Here is a 24,192-nt window from a genome sequence, read left to right as displayed (position 1 = left end):
TATCTTTAGCCAAATTCAAATTTGGCTTATAAACCACAAAACCAGGTCTCATTACACCTAGTTTCATTTCCATGCAGCCAAGACTCTGCAAAGCCAGATCCAAACAAAGCCCAAGAAAAAAAAAGGAAAAAAAAAACTCACCCAATATTCACCATATTGATGCCAAACCTCATATCAGTACCATCCTATTACAATTATCAGTACCATCTTATTACAATATTGATATACAGTATGATATGGTAAAATTCAACATACCGAATGTCGGTATCATATGGTACAACATGCCCAAGTGAATGCTACAATACCGATTGATGTAGCAAACCTTGCTCTTATGCTTATATATCAAGGCCATTTCCTCCAGTAATTTTTAAAATTATTTTGTGAGCAGCGGTCATCATGATGATAGTAGTTTGAAGGGTTCCAACTTTCTGAAACTGATTATCATCCTTATATCAGGCTCTTCTTGTAGGAGGTAATGGTGCCTTGACATCGTCCAAACGGTACCAACTCCCTCAGATGGAAACCAACAGAAACCAAAATCCTTCGTAATTTCAATACTGGTTTCAAATTATTACAAATCACAATGCTATCCACAAAAAAAACCATGCTACAATACCATCTTTAAACTTCTCTTATTTCAGCCTAATAGGTGAAGATCGCTAAAGCTTGATGCTTGAGGCAGCAATGACTAGCCCTATCCTTGGACGACGTGACCAGATAGGCAGACCAATAATCAGCAAATAATAAAATTCCAAATTTTACTCTACCAAGGTCATACATCAGAAGTTGAGATGTGCACTAGCGAGATACATTGTAAACAGAACATGTCGATAACGCCAATGTGACAAGAAGCTTTCTAGAAGCCACGACGTTTCTTGTGTTCATGTAGCTATTGCTCCATACAATAGTACGCGGAATTAAAAAAAAGATGCTCCCAAAAAAGAAAGGTGGGATGAGGAAAGAGAACATAAAGAATCAAATCCCTTTGTCGATGTTGATGGGTTAATCACTTGTCAGCCCGAACACCTCAAGAAAATGCAATGATGTTTCTCAATCTGAATGCAGCTTCATCGACGCCAAAGACGGTTATGTTGCCTCTGTTCTTGCATCCGCCTGCAAAATAAATGACAAATGATAAATGCTTTCAGATAGGCAACAACCAATTGTTTTGAAGCTAAATGCTTTCAGATAGGCAACAGCCAATTGTTTTGAAGCTAAGGACCAAGCAGTGGTACCCCATATATATATATGGAAGAAAATTGGTTTCTCTGTGCAAACACTAGATACTACATGTCATTCCATTTATTGTAATAATTTTCTACATGGATAAAAAACAATTAAAAGATTTTTATTCCATGCATATAGAGTCAACTTCATCAATGAAGGTACATGTTTTCATAGCAGTTCTCAACTTGCACCAACCATTTGAGGACCTGTTTGGATTAATGCCACATGATCCCAAAGGATGGGCCAGGAGAGAGCAGGGGTGAAGGAAGAACCGGAGCAGGAGAGGGAGAGGGAGTGCATTAAGGGGATCGTGGATCCCAATCCTCAGGAAAGGGGAATAGAAAAGAAAGAAGCCCAACAGGTCCATTATTTCTTCCCACTGGGATCGAGGGTAGGTGTATTTTCCTTTCCGCTAGGATTGGGCCCCTGACCCTCCATGCTTTCTCTGTCTCTCTCGCCCCCTCTCCTGCTCCCTCCCTCTCTTCCCGTGCTCTCTCCCACCCATCCAGCTGGATCCTGCAGGATTAACCCAAACAGGCCCTGAATGGTGCTAAATTCCTGGTCTAGGCAACTCTGAGAAAGAAAAGACCTTCTTGCAAGGTCAGTAACAGGATAAAATGGTGAATGACCCTCCAAAGGATCCTCGGAAATAGTTTAGGCATAGCGAAGGATTTATAGGAGATTGCAGTCATCATAGGGTACATATTATAAGCAAAGTGCCAAGAAGGAAAATAACCCATCAAAATTGAATAAAGAATTGATAAAATAAAAACCAGAAAGATACAGGTACCTTGCTGGTTCAATACAGACCAGTATGATACTGTACCAATATGCAGTACACATCCATGTGCCGGCACAGAAAAAATGAGAGCATTATCTATGTAACAATAAAACAACGGCATAGGGGCATACTGCTTTTGTAGTTTAGCAGTACGATCTGCTGCTGACCAGCATGTAATGGCACTTAAATCCTTGGTTGGCACTGATAACTTCTAATTCTGTAATTGGAAAATGAACACAAGGCTACACAAACTTTGAAATATGATACTTTCCATGTGCAACCTGATTTTTTCTGATTTTTATATTGGTGAAGAATTGGAAGCTAATTGCTATGCCATTTCAGATTCTACCAGATGTACAAGAAACAGAATACATACCTCTGGTGTTCTTTTGAGCGCTCAATAAATTCGCTTGCTATATCACGGCCTTGATAAGAAGCAAGTACAGGTCTTATATCGGCTGGTCTGTGAATAGCAACATCTGCAGCACAATGTCAAAGTTATGAATATTTTATTCCAGACTTACCTTAGGTAGCTGAAATACTATAAAGCTATTTACATGGTTAAGAAATTTAAAATGACTCACATTCAAGAAATGGAATAAGATCCAGTAGTGCAGTATCATCATTTTCAAGTTTCCAAGGCTTAATCGTTACACAGTTCTCTGGTTGAAGGCTAGTTTCTAAAGCATGCCCACTGACATAAAGAATTCGCGAAGGATCTCTGTTCAGCTTTGTTAAGTCCTGTAAGCAGTTTCCCATCATACCAGAACACAATATTTGTGTAACAAGTGAAAACAAAGTGTATGGAACAACATAAATTTGGACATTACAGTAAGATCATGAAATGATTGAGCACTTTCAAGTTAACTAAATTCAAGCAAAATTGAGTGTCAGCAGGACTTATGGTGTTGTAGCTTCTTCGAATAGAGAGAGAGAGCAACAATATACAACAGAGTGATACTGAGTTCCTATTCATATAGTAGTTCTGGATCACTGCACTCATTTATATAGGAGTTCATCTAAGTATCCCCCCCCACCCTCCAAAAAAAAAAAAAAAAAACCCAAGAAAAACAACCCCCTAAATCCACAAAAAAGAAAAAAAACGAAAAATCAGAAAAAAAAAATCCTCCCAATATAGCTGGTTTGGAAACTTACACAGCTATGTTCAATGGTGTGATTATGTATTATGTGTAGGATAGACACCAAGGACAAGACTAAATCAACTCTTTATCAAATATATAGCAACAATGGCATGTCTACAGTGCTGTTATTTGTGGATATCATTTCTTTTTTCTGATTTTTCTAGCCCACCATGTTTGAGTCTACCAAAAAGAAATATCATGATTCATGCATGATTTTGATACATAAATTTGAAGACCAATCTTCTAGCCCATTTACTTAACTGGATCATGCTATTTACAAAGACTGTGCCTCCATGTACTGTGTACTTACGTGTCACATATTTGCAAATGCCTATATCAAATCATTGTCTCTATTTACAATATTTAAACAATTGCTCCTCCCATTACACAGTACTAAAGCCAATGGTCATATCTAGACTCCTTATGACATCTAGGAAGTAGAGGTGAAAGTGCATCGGATAAAATCCGTCCAGATCCGTTTTCGTATCCAAATTTATTCGGATATAGATAAAAATTTGAGCATCCGACTAATATCCGTATCCGTATCTACATGTGCCAAAGAAAAATGGATATGGATATGGATAGTTAACTATTCGATCTGTATTCGAATATCTGATTCCATTTGTAACCTTATTTAATTTTATATGATGCTCATAAACTTTTAAGAAAAATAAATAACCACATTAACATGCTATTAACTTGATTTATCATTCACTTAGTAATATCTTTGATTCTATGGTCATAAAGTTTAATTATCCGATTTATATCCGTATTTATATCCATATTTTCGGCATTTGATTTGTATCCGTATCCGTTTAAAACAATATGGATATGAATTTTTGCATCCGACTAACATCCGCATCTATATCTGTATTCGTGAAACAAAACAAATATGGAATATGGATATGCTAGTATCCGATCTGTGTCTAATCCAATTTCAGCCCTACTAGAAAGCCACATTATGTAATGATGTAATATTGGCTAAGCCATTGCCAATCTTCACTTGGTATTTGACTTACATCCTAGTATAGAGAAATACTTATAATAGCATTTGTACCTGATACATTCATGATACAGATACTAGGTATAGCAAGGAATGCATCCAACACTAATCTAAAGTAGTTTATTTTTAAAATTATCATAAGGCTCTGAATACCCTCTAGATACACCACAGATGCTCGCGAATATAACAAGGGATTAGGGTAAAGATTCCCTCATTGTTTTCTAGGCGAATGACTTTTCAATGGACATAATGGATGGTTGAGTTTATGATTAAATTGTTCCATCAACATGCATTATGGTGTTGATGTTATATATATATATATAGGGGATGAGGGGATGGGTTCTCTCTCTTTTTGTTTTCTGAATGAATGTTTGACCTTCTAATGGACATGATGGATGGTTAAATTTTAGAGTTTATGATAATATTGTGATATGGAGTATGCATTATGATGTTGATTATATTATATCGAGTATGTGTCATTCTGTGTAGATGCTTCTCTTTGTCTCTATTTGTGTGTGTGAATTTATTTTTCAACAATATGGCATCCTATTTTTTGAATATTTGTCATGCTCATGCATCAATATCATATCACATACATATGCAGTATATATGTGCATGCTTCTTAGCTTCCATAGCATCTATTTCCATCTATAGATTTGCTAGAAACTTATGGCCATGCTTAGCCAAATTCAATGTTCTATATCTTGCATTCATTGGGATGGGCATTTGCATAAGTCTAAAATATGATGCCTCATAGATCTCTGTGAAAGATCAAATGATGCTTGCGTATTTGGCTTCCAATCACATCACGTAGTGCTAATCTTGCTTGCAAATAAATAGTGTAGAAAGTGATTGGAGAAGAATTTTTGGTTGCTAAAACTTCTCTGCTGAGTCTAAAATTCGTCGGACCATATCAAAACGGGTGGTGCAGAGCGTACTATACTATACCAGTTCGGTACTAATATATGATATAGGGGATGTACCAATACTCAGTACAACGAATCGACACCATATCATACCATACCGACATAGTGATAGTGTGACACTAGTACGGAGCCCGATATCGAGACAGCCTTGTTGCTGACCATTTTGCTGAAAACTTACATCACGCATGTCGTTTTAATTAATAGGGTAAGAATAGAAGCTATGCCATTGCCTAGCTCACCATATCCCAAACAGTAATACAGCATTCCTGACTCAGGAACTATAAAACTGTTGCTTACACCACATTGAATGAGGACACATTTCAAAGCTTGAGCTTCTTTACTCTATTTATCATCAATCTAAAATCAATCATCCACTCTTTTTTTCTGCTCGTCCGCTATAAATTCTTAATGCCAAAGATCCTCTTGCACTAACCCTGCTTGATCACTTCCTTTCCCAACATGACATTTCAAGTCCAATATAATATTCTTTAGAATCACCTTTGCCTCCAAAGTCAGGTTTCTTACTGAATGTGTATTTACAGTCTTGCCACCATCTATTTTCTTTTTCTTTGCTTTTTTTCAGTGTGCGCGCATGCTCATCTGTATGTGTCTTGGGGCTTCTTCCTGTCAAGTCATCATTTGATTGGGAAATTCAAGAAAGGCTCCAGCAGCATATCCAGGAGGATTTCATAGATTATCAACCACAAAAACACACATACACTACACAACTCAGCTGTCCTCATTCAGACAATACAACTTTATGACTGATGTGTCAAACCTCCTTTGATAGTTCCTATAGGACTCAACCGGGGTGGCAAAAATTGACCCAATCGAGAAAACCCAACCTCACCCTAACCTATTCAGTTCGGGTTGGGAATGGGTCAAAATTTCAAACCAAAAATTTATGGGTCGGTTATGGGTCAAAGCTTTGACTCAAGTCTAGGTCTAGTTCTATTTTGGTCAAATAATTTAGGTTGGCCAGTAAGAGCTGTAAATATTGGATTCGACAGGCGAGCTTAGGTTTAACAAGGATTGAGTCTTGCAAAATAGATTAGGTTGGACTCAAAATGATCCATGCGTGGGTATAGGTCGAGAGGCCTTGACGGATATCAGGTTGACTCCAGTATGGGTCAAGGTTTGTATGTTGTCCTTACTTGGCCCAACCCGAACTCGACCTGACTCGACCCATTCCACCCAATAGACTCAACCATTGCAGGTTGAGCACTGTACTTTTGCATCCCATAATAATCATCTTGCATGGCCAAACATGGCATGCAGGTCCTTGATTTGGACAAATAGAAGTTTGACATATCAGTTTATAAAGCAGTATCCTATTTGAAAGGAGACATTTGAGCTATTACCCCTCTATGTAAACAGATACCTACATGTAGGTGTATATCCATACATATGCATCTATGCGCAGTTAAGCCAGCATCCTTTTGATAGGATTGAAGACTCAATCCTACCAATCTAAAATTAACAAAGGACCTTTTAAATTGAAAGTCCACAATATTGACATGATCTATTATTTAAAATATTTTGAAAAATGAAAAAAGTGCTTCTGAGGTCTCATGCATATATATATCAAGTGGACACAGAGGACAATCTCAGTAGAGTTAGTGTGCTAAAATACATATTGCACACATATAAAGTGAGAGTTCAAAGCACTAATCTTGACATAAACATCTAAATTAAATATTCACAAAAAAAAACTATTTGCATGCTTCTAAACTAGGTCATATAAAAACATTATATTATCATTAAAATTGTCCACTTCAAAGACACTTCTTGCATAAGTAGATGATCAACAAAAATCTTAGATTTTTGTTTATAGGCATTTAAATATTATACAATGTGTCTAACAAAGTAAATTCTCAATTTAGATGTTTTGTCATTAATTTTGCATCAGCGGCATTTAGGCTTCAATCTTGCTGACAAGATACTAAATAAAATCTCTTAACCAAAGCAGAAACTCCAGCAACCAAATGCACCCTTCAATTTCCTTCTAACCACCACTATCCTCAGAGAAATCGACATCACTTTGCTATGAGTGAACAAAGAGCTTAACTAAGAAAAATCTAGAAGCACCAATTTCGCTACTCATTCAGAAACTTGAAATCAAAATTTCCTTAGAGTTTGGCTCCCAATAACTAAATACCATCTTTGCACCACAGTAAGGTTCGCCATCTCGATACTAGACTTGATACAGGTACTATCTTATTACAGTATCGGTACACCCGATTAGGCACATCAAGTGTTGGTATATACCCCTCGTACCATGTACCAATTTGGTTTCGGTACGGTACGGTCGATACACACTGGTGCCGACCGGTATGGCAAACCTTGTACCATAGTAACTTCAACAAACTCGTACATGCAAGATATACTATATAAATGAATTAAAATTATGCATATTTTATATTCTAGCCTCGTATATTATTCAATTTTTAATTAAAATTGACTTTACAAGACATTGCACTTAGGTTATATGATAGAATATATAATGAATTTTTATATCAAATATTATAAGAATGTGAAATTATAGCTTTCGCTTGATATGAGGTTAAAAAATGGGGGCCCAATATATGAGGCTCCCGCAATTGCAAGGTCTGAAGAGGGTCAAATAAATGTAATCTTACCATGCATGCAGAGAGACTATTTCCGTGTTTCGAACCCATGACCTCGATATAATAGAACAACCTTCCCATTGTACCAAGGCATACCCTTTAATATGAGGTTTATTATTTAAGACTAATATAGTTCATGTTCAGTATGACTTCATCTTCGATTCATGATTAAATTAAAACCATTTCCAATTTTATGTAAACAAACCTGATTGACCATATAAGCATGATCCAGGTTCATGTATGAACCCATCAATGCATTAGTTTGAACTAAATTAGCTAAATCCACGTTTATTTCAAATTTGGACCTAATACGACTTAAAATTGGATTCACTCTGGTTCATTTTAAGTCAGCTTAAACTCCAGTAAAAGGTATAAAATAGCCTCTTCTCAGCATCTATAGTAGCCCTAGATAAATTGGGTTGGATTATGATAAAATCCATTAATTGACTTGGGCAAACCTAGTTCATGTAAAAGAGCAATTAGGTTCTAATTGGTGTCAGATGTCAACATTGGATACAACCCAATACAATCAGGTCAAGACTGACTTGATCTAGGTTGGCTTGTACTTGGCTAAAGGGGATAAAATGATCTCAGTTTGCCATGCATAGTCTGGCAAGAACTCAGTCCAAGCTGACTGACTCAGGTCTTAGTACACTTGAACCTAAAAACATTGATTAAGGAAGACTCATAACTGCTTATTATTTAATTAGCTTGGTCAAATCAGGTTCCTGTTATTAGGTCGCTATATTTAAAATATTGCTCTTATCTTCAACATCCAGTGCTTCGGTTACTGTTCTTCCATGACAGCTTAGATTTAGTTCATGTAGAAAACCAAGCAATCTGCTAGGATTGTGCGGTGAAGTTCTACAAAACGAATCTGTAAGTGTGCTTACATAGTGGATAATTCTACTTTGCAAGTTATTTATTGTTGATGTCCATTGATTTAGAACCATTATTCCTTCTCTGTTGCTCAACATTAGCTTTAAAGTCTTATTCCTATTGGAGTTTGAATTGTTTTAAAGACACTGAACTTCAGCAACTTTTTGGCTATGAGAACGAACTGATTTTTATTATAAATGATTATAACTCGTATGATTTTCCAAAATCTCTTCTAAACAACTGTGAAGCTTTCATCCTCGACCAGCGACCAAGGGACTGGGGAGGCCAATGAGTAGTGAAATCTCAAAAAAGAAATCAGTTAGTATGAAAATCACCCGATGCGAGCCATGGTCCTTGTATGCTTTGCATTTATACAACAGCTATGTTGCCTAAATTGAAACTTATATGATAACAGACAATTGTTATTGAAAGAGCTTTTAACAATTATGTTTCTTAATAATGAAATATCTAATAGTCTATGGATTGAACAAAAACTTCCGGTCGGTGAGCGACCCCTAACCAGTGGGTATAATAGTTGGTTACCAATAAACACTAGTCAGAGGGTATAATAGTTAGCATCAGTTACCAGCAGGTGTAATAGTTGTCTAAGCGTATCCTTAGCTAATGGGTTTTGCTCAGTGAACCCATGATCAACAGGTATAGTAGTTGGTTTGACCAATTGGTATTGAAATGATTGTAATAATTGTTATAAAGTTTCAGCGTGTTGAAGTATTTTTCAGGGTGTCCCAGCATTTTTTAAAGTAATTGCTTTCAGTGATACTAGTCAAGGTATATATCTTCGTGGCACTAATTGGTAATATACTCTAATGTTTCCAAAATGAATGAAACATATTAATTGGTAATATACTCTACATTTGCTAGAAATATAATCTTAGCAAAAAGTGATTGAAAAGGAAACTTCGGCCTTAAGAAAATCAAATCCCCTTGGATTTCTTTTTGCACAAAAAAAAACTATCAAGCTGTAGAAGACATCCACTGTAGTTTTTTCCTTCGTATGCCTTACACTGAAAAGGTAGTTTTGTATTAAAAAAAGGTGAAAACAGGAAAAATGGCCAATACACATATGATCCCCCTAACCGATTTCTTCAAATATAATGTGTTTTTAAGATGATATAGCTTGAAGATCAACATGATAAACTCATGATCATAAATCAGTATGCTAAGTGGTAGCTGAATTCTTTTATAAGGAAAAAAGAGAGGCCAAAAATATAATCAAATGAACTCCAATTTCCAAGTACGGAGAAAGATATAGGAGGGAAAGAAAATTAATTTTGGCTTGGCAATAATGCAAATGCTTAAACAATAGCAAGATGGAGAAGCAAAGAGTATACCCAAACAATTGCTTACCCGATAATGCTTTCCATTCAGATATCTGGTTGCTGCTCTTGACAGCCGATATCGAATGCAACCTTTCTGATCCAACCTCTCAATAACAGGATCAACATACTGCAAGCAAAACCAATATGAAGTTAGAAATGTTGGCAGACAGCCTCCAATTTTGAAATGCTAATGAAGTCTTTTTTACCATATTCAGCTGATCTGAGTAGATGACAATTTCATAAAACTTTGCAAGATGTTCTAAGAAAGCATCAACTCCAGGTCTTTTAAATGTTCTCCAGCCTCTGTCACGCTTTAAATAGAAGTAATTTATATTAGGCCCTTCAAAATCCAAAATCAAATAAAATATAAGACCAATATATAGGGTGCAAAAAAACTACTTGTTTAGCATGTTCAAAAACTCATTGGAAGGAATTAAGGTTTTAGATGTTACAAAACAAGCATCAATCAAAGCAGCACAAGATAAACCGCAGCAACAAGCAGAACCTTCAAAAGATTCATAAACTTCTAATAGGCACTATGGGGAAGAAAAGGAAAGATTGAGTGATGCAAACATTACAAAAAATAGAGCCAGCAAGTTTTGACCAACTTGTTAACCAGATTTGACCCAGAGGACTATGTACAAGGCATGGGAAGCATGTCACATCCATGTCAGTTAACAGGTTTGATTAAACATGTATAGCAAGTTAGATGAATATTATAGTATTATATGCTTGTATGTGGAAATACTGAACTCATAATATCCGATGGTGATGTCCAATTTGCATATTTAAGAACTTTTAGGAAGGCTATGTCAACATGAATGGCACATCCCCAAAACTTGGAACCTGGATAATTGTATAAAAAGTTTTTTTTAAAAAAAACTACTGGAACCTGAGTGTGTTTTCTTTTTCTTTCTTCTTTTACACCTAGGTACAGCATGGTGTTCTTTTGTCGTGGCAAAAAAGGCCTTCCATAGCGCATTATATGCTCTTTTTGTTAGACTGCATAGGATTACACCATATAAACATCATCTTTTTCCAACTGGCACATAAAACACATTGGCTGTACACGTATAGATACATTATGTTTTCTATGATGTATGATAGATTGCATGATTCCTGCTTGTCTTCATCAACCTTCTTGATGTATCATGACTCCAAAGCATCCCCAAACTGTCATATTCATCACAAATGATAATTGGCATGATCCTTGATTTGATAATTAGGTCTCCTAAATTCCTTAGGGCTTGTTTGGGAAATCCAGCAGGATTGGGCTGGATCTTTCATTTAATTCATGGAGTGGGTAGTCTATTTGAGTAGGCCCATATCAGTCCAATACCTTCCCAGCCCAAAAATCCTGTGGGAGGAAAAAAAGACCCATGAAGGTCTTTTTTCCCTTCCTGCAGGCCAACAGGCCCACAGATGGGGTTTCGGCTAACTAGACAGGCCTTTAGAAGAACATGGGCTAGGCAGGCCAACAGCCCGATTTCTGTAAGGAATTCAGCCCAATCCTGCTGGACCAAAGCACAAATATTGTTCTTCTTTAGCTATATGATCTATAACAGTTGTCAAAGTTTGATTTCTCTACTTCATTTCAATACAGAAGCATCACCAAATTACTGAAGACACCGGATCATCTTTTCAACCTCCACCCCTACTCAATTGTGGACTGGATATCATTACAAAGAACCTCAGCACTCAAGCTTGCTGTCAAGACCACTAAAAATAACCTTACCAATCATTCTGGATATTAAAACCTAGGAAACAAAAGAGTTAGCAAACATCCAAGACATAGAAAATGCGAAAGGCATGAAATGAGCAAGAAGACCAAGGTAAAGAAAGAATGATCCATGAAGTGGAATATCAAAAGAAGAACAAGCTGATACTCAAGCATCAGCATAAGATACTGCAATTTAAACAAGATTTTATCTCCAATGGAAGTTTTGCTACTGAGAAGAACATAGTGGCATCTTATAGTTCCTATGTTCTCTACTTGACAAAGGACAAGATATCAAACTCTATAGGGTCTATCTATGAACTTTCCACTAAATAGAGGTTTATCTTCATGACTTTTTGCTTGCATCAGATTTTTCTTTCTTTCATTCTGTCCCAATTTGTCCAGCAGTCTTCTCCACTTACTTCATTATGCAGTTAATAATTTGATTAATGAATGTAATGTGTATTACCAAATCTATTTGTGCTCAACTAAAAAAGTAAAGAGAAAGAATGTGATTAAAATTTGAGATAGAGGATGTTGTCAAATGTAATAAAGTTTATCAGTTTTCATCACTAGAAAACTCTTTCGAATTAGATGTAAGAGAAATGCATCACCATCACTAGAAAACTCTTTTGAATTAGATATAAGAGAAATCCATCACTAACTGAAATGTTCTCCCGGACTGCAATTAGTTCACATTAAATCCTTCCATGTACCCCCCAAGTTACTCACAAAAGAAGCAGATGTCAGGTAGGGAAAGATCATTGAAGAATTTCCACCTGAATGCTTCACACTAGTTAAGGTACTTGCTTCTTGAGTTTTATCATACAATCTATCATATGCTGTCTGAGAAACATGCTACTGAGTATTGACTGTTGGGTATGTGTACTTGGAGAAGTTGGCGGAGAACAATCTGCTGATCCTTGTAGGACAATTCATACATAGATTACTACCAGTTCCCACACTACATAAAGGGCTGTCAAACAATCAAGCCATTCATAGGCAGCTCAAGTTCAGCTTGAAATTTAGCTTGGTACATGCCTTGCTTGATTCCTAAATGAGCGGAACACAAGCCAGGATTGCTTGGTACATGGCTTGCTTGATTGCTAAATGAGCTTAAGAAACAAATGAACCAAACACAAGCTAGACCAGCTTGCACATGTTCAACAAGTTATAGGTCAAAATATAAATAAAGAGTTAAGTAAATAATTTTTATTATCAGATCTGATATAAGATTTTTTTGTTCATGTGTATTTGATAAGTACAAGCTCAATGTTATAAGGTGCACTTCTCTTGTTCTCTCCTTTCGAGAAAGAACTAAACCTAGTGAAGTATATATGTACAAAATGAGAATAGTCAAACTGCTGTATGGAGCACAGCTAATATATGGGAATAGTCAAGTTCCATTACCTCATGCAAATCTCCACACACCCCACCCCCCACCCCCACCGGAAAAAAAAAAAACTAATGCAAGACAAACTTAGAGATGGTCAGCTTATGCATTGGTAGACCTAGCAATTAGGAAGTTAAGGGTTCCCCTTATGCTTCTTGTCTTGTTGCAAGAAAACAAGTTAGGACCAAAGTTTGCAAAATCAGTATGGTAACCTGAGCCGGAGCAGTAGGGTACAATATGGTACCGTACCAACACAGTACACATTCCGATGCCAATTAGGTTTTGGTTCACCCAATCTAGGGTTTTCCCTAAATCTATAGAGGGAGAGGGAGGGAGGGTGGCCAACCAATCTAGTGTTTGGTCTAGATTTTGAGAGGAGGGAGGGACGAAGGCCGGCATACTACCGGTGACTGGTAGAGAGGTGGAGAAAATAGTGGTGGCAGATACGGTGAAAAAGGTTGGTATCCTACCAGTGGCCAAAGCGGATGAGGACAGATACGTGCCAGGCTCGCTCAATCTAGCGGACAGTCGTCTAGACGACCTTCAATGCAGAGGGCGAAGAGACTCCATTGGCGGATCGGAGACAAATCGAGAGAGAGAGAGAGAGCGCAACTGAGAGAAGTTCAAATGAATAAGGGTATAGAAGGTTAGGAGATTTTTAAGGGATTGGTTCGACCCTAAACAGGCAAGTGCCAGTCGAAACCAAGCCGAACCAAGCAAAACCGGGCACCTATTCCAAACTGATATGATGAACCAATTTAATTCCACACCGATTTGGTTCAATACACCTTAAATCAGGTGGTTTGAGATGGTTCTACATACCTTGGTCAGGAGTGAACAATCTAGTAGATTAAATGGAAGAGGGAAACTTTCTAGTTACTACCTAGGGTTAGTCTTTGGTGTTAGAAGAGCTTTCTTAGGATTTTAAAGTTAAAGTGGAAGGACTGGTATCGACCTATGATTGATTTCCAGGATATGATTCAAATTTTAGCAAACTTGAAGAGAGGACCATATGAAGAAAGGGAAGAAGAGAAAGGGAAAAAGCAAGAAGATAGATAAAGGAAAAAGAAGAAACTAGAGAGAAGGAGAGAGAGAAGAGAAGTAACTTTCTTTCTCAGCAATACAATTTCATACAATTGAACTTATGATTCAAGCCTATCCTTTTAGCTATTTCATACACTATATATATATATATAGCCCACATGACTTGGGACGAAGTAACCAAATAAAAAAAGGACAACTTAGAGACCAACTAATTTAAAGGCTTGCCTACCAAGTAACTTATAAGTTACTCAAAGACAAAGTAATCAAATATATTAAAAGATAAATAACTTAAAACCTAAGCAACTTACATGTTAAGTAACTTAAAGACCAAGTAATTTAATATAATAACTCAAAAATAATACAAACTCATTTTATGATCAAATCTAGACTATTTATAAAAGCTGTGATTGTTTCATTGATGCTCCAAACAATGAGGGCTTGAATCATCATGTTGCTTGACTTCATTATATGCTTCCTCTAGGTGGATCTCATCTTTGTGATCTCAATGTTGCTTTGATGCTTGTTCCACCTCTATATCTCCAAGACTTGATTACAAGGACCAATTTAAAACTTTCTTATGATCAATGATTCAGATCCCATGGGCCGGGGCTATCCTAATTTTTCTGTGAAGTGGAGTACAAAGGTGTCCCACCACCCCATACTGACACTTAGGAAACGGGATGTCCCAAGATGCGTCGAATGGACACTAGGACAATGGTGGCATGGTCCCGTCTGGTGCCCAGTTACTGGCATCTGCAAGGCATACCATTGGGACTTAAATCCTTATGATGTATTCTCAGCTGGTTGTTTTGGTGCCCTTTGATCGTCAACCATGAAGCTTTTAATCATTTGATTGAAGGTATGCTTTGATGAATCCACAAAATCAACAAAGAATGGATCCTTGAAATGTTGTGATATAATCATAACCTCTAAAAGATTGTAATCCATGCCTTGTTTGAAGGCACTAGTCTTTCATGCTTCTCAATCAAGTTTTTAGGACATGGTGTATCTTCAATGGCAAACTCTTTACATAAAGGATTACCTTTCGTAGGATCCTTGATGGGCATATGTTCAATCACAACATTCTCATTTGATGGACTTTCAACTACAAGGCTTTAGATTCAGGGTGCTTATGTAGTTGGACTTGCTCTGTAGCTTGATGAAGATTAAAAGCTAAAGAAGATGACCCGAGTTCAAAATAATGCCTAACATCTAAAGCTGCTGACATTTTCTGCAACCGAGAATTCCTTGACACCAACACATTGTTGAGAGCTACTAATCTGGTGTTGATTATAGCCAACTTGTACGCAAGACCAAAGTCCCTCTTTATATCTTGACAAAGTATCTCAAACTTGAAACTTAATGTATTATTTGATGACATGATGAAAAGAAAATCCATCTGGAGGAGTATATTTCGGTCAAGGAAAAGAAATGGCGGATACAGAAGAATCCTTTTACCATGATATCAAACTGATGCAGGATGATTTAGGGGGTTGCCTGCTTCTGTGTTGGTGAACCTAACAATTAGGAAGCTTAAAGTTTTGGCATCTCTTTATGTTTGTTGTCCTGTTGTAGAAAATAGGGCAGGAGTGAACAATCTAGTAGACTGGAAAGGAGAGGGAGACTTTCTAGGTCCTTCCTAGGGTTAGGAAGAGCTTTCCCAGGGTTTAAGGTTTAAGGTTCATTCCCATGGGAATGCTACTTTCCCATCTCTCTTTAATAATATTAATAATACATAATCAACCAAAGCCTAGTTTTTGTCTTGGGTTTAATGAGATCAGAAGTAGCCGCTAGAGGGAGAGTTACCAATTTTTTTTTTTCAAAATAAAAGGAAATGAGAGGAAGGGAAGGATGGTTTCTCACAAAAGAAAAAATAGCAAGAGGTGGGTGAGAGTTTTGTTCTTAATATAGAGAGATACATTGCTTCTCATTTTTGTGTATTGCCCTTCTAAATGTTTTCAGAATTAAAATTGATATGATTAGCAGCCTTGCCCTCCAACAGCCCAAGGGATTTGTTCTCAACAATCTACCAAGCGCCAGAAAAGTATTGAGCCCATTTGCCATTGCTGCCATTTACCATTTTTTTCGATTCAGAAAACACAGAAACTGAGGTTGGAAACTTGTTTGGTTACCATTTTGCTGTTCGATTTTCTAAAGATGCTTTCTAAAATTTCAGAATAAAATAAAAGTTCTCAGGGGTGGCTTTCACTTTCATTGAAAATGGAGACCATCCGTAACCACCACTCCATCATCTTTGTCACCGCTACTGCCTCCACCCCATTGCCCTTGGCCACCGCCGGCCACCTGCCACCATTGCCATTGGCCATCACTGCTCGCCAGTTAGCCACCACAGCCACCACCACTGCCACAACCCAAGTTGACTACCAAACAAATTCTGGTTTCGATTTCGGAAAAAAGAAGAAGAAGAAGAAGAAGAAGAAGGAATCTAGTTTTGGTTTTCATGAAGACTAAAACTTGAAAGTGATGTCAAACAAAACATTTGCTTTTCACATAGTAATATTTCTGAATTGATCGTCAACAATTACATCATCATGATAGATTTAGGAATGAAGAAAATAATAATGGGTAATAGCTGATGTTAGTTAATATAATCTTCTATTTAGTTGATTTATATCTGTTAGTTCTTTAACTAGTCACGTACATGATATTATATAATGGTAACATAGACCTATAGATGATGATACAAATTGTTCAAACTTGGCAATCAAGGAATAATGTCCTATGGTGATGTAATTAAGAAATGGTTTATTAGTAAAAGGAAATAACTTATGCTCTTCTCTAATTGAAGTTTTATGATTTTTATTATATATATTATAACAAAAAAGATCATGACTAGGATATCAGACAATTAACAATGGCACCACCCTACATGAAAATTTTTGTCAAACGTTGTGCCTGAAGCTGAGTCAAAGACTAGAAATGCAATTTTAAACTTCACAGATGTCAGATGTGAGAATGGAGAAGCAGATGGAGAACTTGGGGAGAAACCCCGAGACGATAATGAAGATGAAACTAAAGTAGGAGGGGTGGGTTCAACTTGAAATTCAAGCATTTTTTGTCTTGTAAATGTGATTTTAACTTTTCTTTGGTTACCGTTATTGAGCGAGAGCTATAGGTCTCACACTATTCAAGCCCAGATGAACCAAACCCATGTTTGCTTAGCACTAGAAGGACCTGAACTTGAGATATGTGAGAGAACCACGTAGCAAGTCACGTTAAGCTCCACATAGGCCTAGCTCATTCATGTTTGGATCACTTACCACCCCAAATTCACATAGCTTATGCTCGAGGTATTTATTTTTCTAACTATATATTATTTTCTATATGTATTATTAACACCCAGTGTACAAGCAAACAAATGTTCTAATAAACCTTCAACTTCTAAAGAACAAAAAGTAATAAGAAAAAACAAATGTTCTAATAAACCTTCAACTTCTAAAGAACAAAAAGTAATAAGAAAAATCAATAAAAGTAATAATTCTATATATGAGCTCCTATAACATAAATGGTACATTGCTCATGTGCTTGAACCTTAGTTATGGCTTGGAAAGTCATCATTAATGGCAATTTGTGGGTGTACAGAAGCAAGTTTATAACACTAAGGAAACTGGATACAAAGGTACAGCATGCTCAAAATATACAACAAACCAGGAAATTAATGTACAAGTGAAATTTTAAGGTAGCTTTTTAAAGTGAATCAAGAATATCAAAAACCAAAGTCTAGAATGGAGTGTTGGCTTAGATGAACTATAATCCATTGCACCTCTGGTGATGCATCTCAATAGGGAGAAAAAAAACATGAATCTTTAGTTAGTGACATACTAAGTGAAGAAAACTCCACACATCAATTGTGTTGAGAAGAGAATTAATTGTGTGCATTTGCTTGCACGGTAAACATCCACAGATATCAGTTGGGCTGATAAGAGAGTAATTGTGGAAGTTAGCTTGCAATGTGAATAAACACTGTGACACATCAAGTGCCGCTCGGGAAAAAAATGTGAGTTTACAATGTTGAATATTTGATAAATGAATTGGTGCCAATAGAGGGAGTATAGTAACAACTTTATCATTGGCATATATTCGCCTTAACACAATAGAAACAAACTAAAACTATCTCCATGCAATGGATAAAAAAGTTACCTTCCAGTCAGAGTATACCAAAGTCTCATTGAGGTCTAGAACAAGAGTAAAGACACCTTGCTCTTGAGGATGCAAGTCTGGAAGAAGCTTCTCCGATGATGGTTCAGTAAATCCCTACACAGTGTAAATGAAGCCGAAGTGATTGCCAATGATAGAAAAAAAACTGGACAATCTGAAGGAATTGAAATTGCTAAGCATAAGTGGTGAATACATTACATACCCGAACTTGTTCTTCAATTTGCCTCCTAATGTCCATGTATAGCTCTATACTCTTAACAGGAACTGCATTGCCAGAAAAAGTAACACTGCTAAAACTAGATGAGCAAAAAACAAAACCCACTGCTATGCCAATGATACTTGCAACATGCAAATCGCACAGCAACATGTACCACTATAGACAATAAATATTGGGCAACTAAAAGAAATCAAGTTCATACACCTGAATCAATGCTCATGAAAGAATATCAAGAATAAATTTCAGGATAAAAAACATCATATCCAAATTAACTTTTATGTTCATAATTTTTCTATGAACCAAATTTCCATCAATAGTTTTTATGTAATTGTCCCATAAAACAGGAGCTTGAATAGAATGCTGCTTAAGCATCTAGGTCTAGATGTGTACATATATTAGAGTATGTATTCTCATTTGTACTCATGAAGTTTTATGTTTGAAATTCTGTGATCGTCACTGATGACCACCCCAAACCCTGAACCATAACTTGAAAGTATAATCTCATTTTCAGAGTTATGGCTATCAACCAAGATAAGACCAAACATAGTTTGACAACTCCTATGATGGATACTCAACCTAGCATGGACCTTCCATAAGGTGTCAGAGTCCCATAAAAGCAACTTTAGGCAACAATGAAATTGCCATGAATCTTAAAGAAATTTGGCGGAAAGTGAAACCCAAATTTATTGGTACAGTTAAGCTTTTGCAACAATTCAGAAACCATATAACATTCTCCTGTACCTAGGAAGGATCTAAGTGATTATTAACAATATGAAGGTTTAGCACAAGGAGCTGCATTATCCTATGAAGCATTAAGCTCACGAGCCAATATGATAACAAAATCTATGCAAAAAAGGAATATCTCCAATGAAACATTGTTATGTAACCTAAAACAAACATTACCAACACTGCACCAACATTGTGCTGGCATAGGATCCAACACCAAGATTGCGAACCTTGCACTTGAACATGTTATACTCATGCCAATAGCATTCAATTGAAAATTTATATTCATAACAATTTTGAAACCCATATTAAAAAAACATAAGACTGGTGCACCAGGATCAGGTACATGAATATTTTAACTTCTATACCAATATTTCTAGGTCTGAAATTGGGATCCAACAGCGCCTAGTCCAGTAATTTTGCAATGAACATTATTTAGCAGTAAATAGTACTAAAACCTAATAAAGTTTTAGATTATAAATTTCTGAATTTGTGTGAGCAAGCACAAACAATAGTACTAAAACCTAATAAAGTTCAAGCACACTATATTAATTTATTTTCCTTCAAACCAGCTTTTAGTGTTCAAAAATAATCAGAACATAAAGGAACATGAGACTGTAAATGGGTCATTGCGTACTCTCTTATCATAGATTTCCTATCTGAACTTAATTCCTAAGAGGGAGAAAATTTCAAGAACAATTTACACATTACAAATATGAAATAGGTGTAAATAGAGAAAATAAAATATCACATTCATTCACAATGAAATATGAAAAGTGAAGAAAAGATATACATCATTTGCCCTACCTTTCATTAATGTTGAGTAAACCAAAGCCTGAAATTTCTGCATGAAGAAAAATGATGGAATTACTCTTGCACTAAAAGATCAGTGGAAAAATGAACTGTAGTCATAAACAATAATAAATCAAACAGACACATAGTTTTAGACAATGTCAAAACAAGCCACATATAATCATACACATACTAAATGATTATTAGCATGGAGATAGTTAAAAGTTAAAACTGAAAAGAATGATAAAGAAGGGCAAATCTGTTCCCCAGTCTTTAAAGATAACAAAATAAGAATATCCCAAAGAACCATGGAATGAAGACTCAGAAGCAAAGATTCCACCAAGTTTACAATTCTCCTTCAAACTACTAAATATATATCTAGAAAACCATACTTACTTCAAAATCAGATGCACCATCCCCTACTGAATATTTCGAAATTGTCTGCAAAGTCCTTGCCTTCTGTTCCACTTCATCTAGAGAATAAGCTGTGCACTCAAAGAGAATGAAGTCCAGATATAAAAATTAGTACATGAGATGACAGATACATATAGATGATGGTAGATGGATTGTTGAAGACTTGAAGTAGTTTACGTCTACTTTGGATTTAGTTCATTTGCCATTTTTATCGAGTCTTATAGAATAGGTTAAGTATTTCTTCTTCTTTTGCTATGTTTGTACAATTTTTATAGTCATTTTTCTAGTGGGCTTCTAAGTCCTATTATGAGTAGCCTTATCATCTAAAGGTCCTACTTTAACTCTAGGTTAAATTTAAAAGTTTTAAACTAATAAGATTGTGATCTGAAAGATTTTGATAGCTCCTATGGAATCTTTGCCAAAAAGTTAATATATTTGATATGGTCGAGTTCTTGATTAATTAGGAGACCTAATTAGGATTGCAAATGGGCCCAAGCTAGCTCAGGACCCATTGAGTTGGCTAGCTTCAGGTAGGGCTTTGGGCCCACCCTAACAAAGTACATGTTAGGCTTGGCCTTAGAAATCAAAACTCAATTGCGTCAGGCTCAATTTAGGTCAGTACTTGGCCTAACATGCAGCCCCACCAAAAGCCCAAGCCTAATGCCAAGCCCAAAGCACGGCCCAAGCCTAACCGGATTGATGAGCACGACCCAGACCTTTTTATCTAATCCAATCCCAATAAATCCCTGCAAGGTCATCCCAACCCTACCCTACCATCCATTCCGTGCAATGATGCCCTTGTTCCATCCCCTCTCTCCTCTCTAGCTCTCATAAGCAAATGACATGGTGGATGGTGGATCGTGGATGATGAGCTCCCACCCCCTTCCTTACTCCATTTGGCTCCCCAATCCACTCCTCTCACCCACTCCCACCCCCTCCCTTCTCATCCCTATAAATCTCTTTGTACCCTTTCCTTCCTCCCCCATTGCTCTCTTTCTCTTCTCTCTTCTTCCCCCGCTCTTTTGCCTCACTCTCTCAATCCCATATGTTGTAGTAGAAAGCCGGAAACAAAGGGGGACACTCTCTTTCCATCAGGCTTAAATCAAGTTAGGCCCGCTCGAGCTCCAGACAGGCTCGAGTTCAAACTCTGGCCCATATTTTGTATGTGAGTTTCAACCTTTAGCCCAGCTAGAAGCTCAAAAAATATTTTGGGCTAGACTTTGGCAAGAGGGAAGCGCAACCCAACCCAACCCTTTTCTAGCTCTAAGCCTAATTTTAGTCAAATAATATAAGCTAGTGTCTTGGGTCCATTAAAGAAAAGTAAAGGGCATTTTTTATGATTAGAAACACTGTTTTAGGGTCACTGAATTGTCTACTAAAAAAAGTCCACTAGGAGTGACAAATTATATACAATTTATAGATTTTATTGAATGAAGTAACTCTATTATGGATATTTTGCCCTCTTTTATTGTCTCTCTTCTTTAGATTCTTCTTCCCCTCCTCTATACAGATCGTTCTTCTTCTCCTATATTCAGAACCTTTTTTATACTCTACTTCTACTCTCTTTCTTGTTGTTTTATCTATCATAAAAGAAGAAAACTCCGATATGTCTAGATTTGAGATCTATATTAGTATACATCTATTTTGTTTGCAGCTCCAACATTAAGGAGATGCATGAATAGCATTGCCAGGCACTAATAAGAGATGTTTAAGAAACACACCTTAGATCAAAAAATGAGTGTTACAAAGCATTCCAAGCTTTTCTAAGCTCAGAATTTCATTAGGTTTCTTGTTTTTCCTTGGATTCATTAGTTGAGCTAATAACATATTGAGTAATAGCACCATTTTCTATTATTTCATTATAGTATTATAATTCTTGTTCCGGCTAATATCACAGTTATATAATCATCCCATCTCCAATGTAGGTCTATCTAAGCAAAAAGCTCTCCAGTGGCCTCTCTGCACAAAAAGAAATGGGACTGAAGAAACCACATAACATCAGTTATTTCTTAAGTCTGGAATCGTGTTTTTTTATCATAAACTCCTGTTTTTTTCAACGGTTCATTAGTTAAGCTCACGACTCATCCACTGAGCATTTTCTAATATATCAACTCTCCAGTATTATATGCTCTTCCAGTTACTACAAATTTATAAATTAATCTCATCTCCAATTTAGATATATTTATAGAAAACACTCTAACATGGTCTCCCTACACAAGGAATAGGGTTTAAGAAATAGGATACTGTTTCTTAAATTATTAATATGAGATAAAGGATAGCGTTTATCAGCCAGAAAATGCCAATAGCGAGCAAAGAGCACATATGATTCTTATACAAAAGATTAAAAAATTATTCTATCAGATAATCAAGATAGATCAAATTAATTCTCTGACCGAATCAAAACCGGATAAAACGCAAAAAAAGTGGGGGGATGAAAAATGGATCGAGAATTAAATTAAAAAGATGAGAAGGAAACGGATTAGATTAGATGCGGATAGGGAAAAAGAAGGAGAACCGTAGGTAGCGTAGGCGGTGGTTCCAATGGCGCCCGTGAGAGCCGCCAAGACCCCGAACTTGAGAAGACCCCAGGATTTCCTGGTGCCTGGGGAGGGAGCAGAGGATTGGGGAGGTGGCGGCGGGGTTTGGTCGTTGAGGAGGGCATCGGCGGCGACGATGGGCTCCTTCGGGGGTGCGGCGGCGGAGACGGTGGACGAGCTGAAGGGTCTGCCGCTGCTTCGCTTCGAGAGATAGGGAAGGATTCGAGATCGGACGAGCCGAGACATGGCTTAGTTTTCGTTTCCTTTTCCCCTCTCTTCTTTCCCACCTTGCGATTGAGAGCGTAGGAGAGAGGCGACAGCTGACGGAGAGGAAGGGTTTTGGACGGGGGGTTTTGATGTTTCCGTTTCCACGCCCTCTCGTCGCCCGGGTCCATTACCCATTTTTTTTTCAAATATAAAAAATATAATATATTATATTTAAAATATTATGTAAATTTAATAATTTATCAAAGCTAATCACGGTGCTATTACGTCACTGTAACAGCTGTTACTTTAATTCATAAAGTAAATTACAAATTTACATATTAGAGTATAGTTTTACTAAATTTTAAGACCGTTGATTAGCTTAAATTTGAGTTAAAACTAAATTATAGACATATAATTGACATTAAATATATTCTAATAATAAAATAAAAATATTTTTGATTTTTTATTATATTAAATAAATTATTAATGTTAGATATATTTATTTAAGCTGTTATATAAATTCTTTTATAATTATTATAATGTTTATATAATAAATTAAAAATTATTATTCTGTAGTCTGTTTGTTTATATTTTTAGTTTCTTCCTCCCAATTGATTTAATTAATATATAACTTGTACCTTATTAATGATAATGTGGGATGTAAGAAAGATTTAAATCCTGATACTAATAATAGTATCTACATAGCGAGTAATTAAAATTATTATTCTGTAGCATGTAATTAATTAATACATAATGTTAATTAATCTATTAATTTGATTACTACTTGATTTTCATCTTATTAATGATGCTATGAAATGTGAGAAATATTTAAATTCCATCATTAATATTAATTTCCATATGGTACATAGAGGACCTAATGTAAGCTATCTCTATTTGTGTGTGTGTGTGTGTATATATATGAAGAAAGAAAGGGTAGGCCATTCACTATGGAGGCTAAAAATAAGTGATATAGGCTTTACTGGACTAGCCCAATAAATTATAGCATCAAAGCACGTGCTAGTTTTAAAGCTCGTCTTGACC

General features: G+C 36.3%; 1 protein-coding gene across 2 annotated transcripts; it reads right to left on the bottom strand.

The window, feature by feature from the left end:
- Positions 1–730: 730 nt before the first annotated feature.
- Positions 731–23,314, bottom strand: LOC103700872 (mitochondrial import inner membrane translocase subunit TIM50). Of its 2 annotated transcripts, XM_039114413.1 has the most exons (11): positions 22,923–23,314; positions 20,390–20,478; positions 20,009–20,045; positions 18,461–18,522; positions 18,241–18,354; positions 10,132–10,236; positions 9,954–10,052; positions 2,593–2,749; positions 2,385–2,487; positions 2,018–2,083; positions 731–1,113 (listed from the first exon to the last, which is right to left on the bottom strand). In XM_039114413.1, exons 1-11 carry the CDS (start codon positions 23,188–23,190, stop codon positions 1,068–1,070), a joined length of 1,146 nt encoding a protein of 381 aa, XP_038970341.1. In that variant the 5' UTR covers positions 23,191–23,314; the 3' UTR covers positions 731–1,067. The 2 variants fall into 2 exon arrangements, with proteins under 2 accessions (XP_038970341.1, XP_008780990.2); XM_008782768.3 differs by lacking the exon at positions 2,018–2,083 and having other exon boundaries at positions 22,923–23,312.
- Between the last annotated feature and the right edge of the window lie 878 nt (positions 23,315–24,192).

The sequence above is a fragment of the Phoenix dactylifera genome, chromosome 16 (genome assembly GCF_009389715.1).
Source record: "Phoenix dactylifera cultivar Barhee BC4 chromosome 16, palm_55x_up_171113_PBpolish2nd_filt_p, whole genome shotgun sequence".
NCBI lineage: Eukaryota > Viridiplantae > Streptophyta > Magnoliopsida > Arecales > Arecaceae > Phoenix > Phoenix dactylifera.
This window is presented reverse-complemented; position numbering and strand designations above follow the sequence as displayed.

Coding starts and splice junctions, on each gene's coding strand:
- LOC103700872 (XM_039114413.1), bottom strand. CDS start 23,190: ATGTCTCGGCTCGTCCGATCTCGAATCCTTCCCTATCTCTCGAAGCGA. Junction 20,479..22,922: donor CACCGCCTACGCTACCTACG/GTTCTCCTTCTT, acceptor TTGAGTGCACAG/CTTATTCTCTAGATGAAGTG. Junction 2,750..9,953: donor TGAATGGAAAGCATTATCGG/GTAAGCAATTGT, acceptor AACTGCTTACAG/GACTTAACAAAGCTGAACAG.